The sequence below is a fragment of the Nestor notabilis genome, unplaced genomic scaffold (assembly GCF_000696875.1).
Source record: "Nestor notabilis isolate BGI_N333 unplaced genomic scaffold, ASM69687v1 scaffold2085, whole genome shotgun sequence".
NCBI lineage: Eukaryota > Metazoa > Chordata > Aves > Psittaciformes > Psittacidae > Nestor > Nestor notabilis.
In genome coordinates, this window is record NW_009929638.1 from 34,670 (window position 1) to 38,183 (window position 3,514).

General features: G+C 37.6%; 1 protein-coding gene across 1 annotated transcript in view; it reads right to left on the reverse strand.

Moving 5' to 3' along the window:
* LOC104406155 (ribosomal protein S6 kinase alpha-5-like) overlaps positions 1–2,473 on the reverse strand; it is a gene marked incomplete at both ends in the record, with an annotated part of 35,921 nt that extends 33,448 nt beyond the window's left edge. Inside the window, one exon of the mRNA XM_010015065.1 lies at positions 2,402–2,473. Coding sequence (XP_010013367.1) covers positions 2,402–2,473 — 72 coding nt within the window. The remainder of the gene's footprint in view (positions 1–2,401) is intronic.
* Between the last annotated feature and the right edge of the window lie 1,041 nt (positions 2,474–3,514).

Consider the following 3,514-nt stretch of genomic DNA (forward strand, 5'->3'; position numbering starts at 1 on the left):
TAGGAAGGTTGCAGAATGTCTACTACTGGAGTCTTTCAAGAATTAATTGTTGCCAGGGATGATGCAAGTATAACTGATTGTGTCTTCGGCCAAGCAATTAGAGGACCTCTTCAAGTTAATGCCAGTTCTGCTTTCAGTGATTTCATGCTACTGCAAACACTGACAATTCACAGATGGCCACTTCCTCAAAAGCAAACAGGTCTTCCTGTTCTGATCAGGTCACTTGCATTTAATGCTGTCCAGTAATCGGAAAGCAACAACCTCTGACACACCTAGTGCACTAGTCTTAGCTGTGATACTCTTAAGACTGAACAAAGCTTCTTGAATGCTCTGATGGTCTAGATTTCCAAAGCAAGAACCTCAGGCTGTTTGAAATTACACATCAAAAAAGTGCAACTGGCATTTCCTTGACAAAAAACCCCAAACAACTATTCTTTCTACAAATGCCATTCCAGGATATCCAGGTGTCCTTGGGTTCCTGAAGTTTGCAGGAATCTTCTAGTGAGTTCTTGAAATAGCTTGCCTACTAAGACAAAAGATGTTTTGGGAGCAACATGACTACTAGAGCAGGATGCAGACAGACAGGATGCTTGCTCAGCTTTTTCTTCTTCACTTACACCATCCACTGACAACATCCATTGTCAAGCCATTAGAGTAGCGTTTTCTGAAAGCGGTCACTCAGAAATTACCCTGTTAACCTGAGTGCATAGGATAGCTTTGCACTATGGGCCTAAGGACTACATGCTATGATTATGAGTACCCCAGGCCAAGAGAAATTTGCCTAATCTGTTCATGAAGAAGAGAGGGTGTGGAAGGTAGCAATGAATGACAGACAGCAGTCTAACAATAGCTAAAGGGTATTTTGGAGGTAATGCCTGAAGACAGTACAAGGAGGTCAGGCTACTCCCAGTCTGAACTTGAAGACTGACACTTATGAAACCACCCAAACTTACTTTCCATTCTGAATGCAATAGCTGTAATATTAAAGTAACCTCAGACAAACAACAGTGGTAAGGAAAAAAGAAAAGAAGTTCAGGTATGGGACTGGTTGTCACACACACACAAAATTAAAAATTCAGACAATGTTTCCATCAGCAGAAGAAATCCTCATATAAATACAAAATTTATTTCATTTTTGGCAGCCCCACTTAGACCAATACTGGCCACTTCCTAACAGCTGCTTCTACCTATGAATATTAAAGTGTCCTCACCTCTAGCCCTAACTACTAAAATACAACAGTCAGGGTTGAGTTTAAGACTGTTAAAATTAAGTTTTTAAAAAATTACTTCAGAAACAGAAAAATACACTCTCAGGTAATTTAAGGGCTTAATGAATTTATGAAAGAATCTGTATGACAGCTAAATGTGATGACAGCTCTTTTCAGTGAAGTAGCAGCTTATGCAATTATAGCCTCACTACCAGCCACTAATGGCTGGGAACACCCAAAAAATAATATCATAACTAACTTAAAACTTCTACAGACCTTGATGATATTCCACGTTTGTGATTATCCCAATCTACTCAACACTGCATCTGATGTTAATACTGACTAAAAGAAACCACAAATACACAAAGAAGAATAAAAGCCATTAGTTTTGGTCTGTGTACAGGCCTGTGCATGTGTCCTTTTAACAAAGGAGAAACAAAAATTAATATCATAACTAACTTAAAACTTCTACAGACCTTGATGATATTCCACGTTTGTGATTATCCCAATCTACTCAACACTGCATCTGATGTTAATACTGACTAAAAGAAACCACAAATACACAAAGAAGAATAAAAGCCATTAGTTTTGGTCTGTGTACAGGCCTGTGCATGTGTCCTTTTAACAAAGGAGAAACAAAGCTCTTTTGTTAGTTACAGTCAGCAATCCTACAACATCATACAAAGCTCCAACAACATCGTACAAAGCTCCAACATTGTGCTGAAATCCACAGTACAACTGTGAACATATTCCATCTGAAAAATTACTGGCGTTTGAACAGAACAGAAAAAGACTAGCCAAGCCATTGCGAACTCTGAAACATACAGTTAAAAGAGTCAAACATCTTATTCAATAATGTACTAACATTACTATTTTTCTCCAACTACAGTCTGAAAATTTAATGGAATTATCAAGACCATACCTTAACTAAGATCAGATTTTTCACAAACTGTACTAAATTGTCACAAATCTCAAGCCACTTATATTCCTTAAGTGTATATTCAAAAACTGCTGTAAACTAGAACATATTACCTCCAATTTAAACAGTATTTGTGAGGAAAAAAAGTGAAGAAAATTATGCTATGCAATATGAAAGTGATAAATCTTCCTAAATAATGTTTCAATTACCAAAACAAAATTATATTTTAGAGTCTTGCTTCAAACATTCAACTTAGAAAAACAGTGCACCTTACCCCCTGTTCCAAGAACTTTCAGGAGTTCAAAGTTTTCAATGCCAACTTTCTCTGCATGGCCTGTCAAATTTGCTGAAGGGAAAAAAAAATAAATTATTAGATATGCAGCACAGTGAAACATCATTCTGACATACTACTGCAGCCTCAGTAACAAGAAGTTAGCAGATGAACAAAATATGCAGCAGTAAAAGGACAGCCAGTTGCATTCTGTACTCTTTTAACTTGAAAAGCAAGGGAGAACAGTTTTCTTGCTATTGTCAATCATCCTGGAGGTATTAAAATCACAGAATAATCACTGAAGCCCATCTAGCTTGTACACACTGTCTCACCACTGGACACCTCTGAAGACTCTAGTTCCACCTTGTCTGTAATCTCTAATCACATAGTTACAGACAACGATCAGGTCATCCCTTAACCCTAGCACCCTGCATACTCCCATGTTATTGAATTATATGGTGCTTGGGATGACATAAGCAGAGCTCCAATAACTGTTTAGGCATTTAACATTGAGTAGGAAAGTCCTCAAGTCTAAATAACAGACATTTGCTAAAATCTAATCTGCTACAAAGTTGTTCCATGTGTTGGGGAGTTTGTGAGGAGGAGATTCTATGTTTATACAACTCTACAGCACCGAGTTTGTTTTGGGTTGGTTTTTGGTTTTTTGTTGTGTTGTTGGTTTTTTTTTTGTCTGTCAGACACTTTTATAAGCAGGGAAGTGAAGAGCCCTATTTTTAAAAGGAATTGTGGTGGGTAGGTTTGTTGGTTGGTGGTTGGTTTGGGGTTTTTTTTCCCCCCTTTTAGAAGCTGCTAAAATAAAGCCTTAAGCAGTTCCTGGTTTTTTCCATCTTTCATTCTTATCATAATATCATCCATTCATTTGCATCAATATGACTGCAGGCCATTTAGCAAAGCTGCTCATTGAAATGATCCAGCTTAAAAGCAGTAAGGCAAAAAAGTAACCAGGTTTGATTATTCTTAACCAAGTTCAGTTCCCTGATCCACTTTATTGAGCAGCTGCATAAGCAGTTTTTCTAGCATAATTAAAGATTCAGCATCAAGCAGCAGAAGCTGAAGAAGCTGGCATGGCTGCTAAAAGAATGCCTCTCAAAGAGC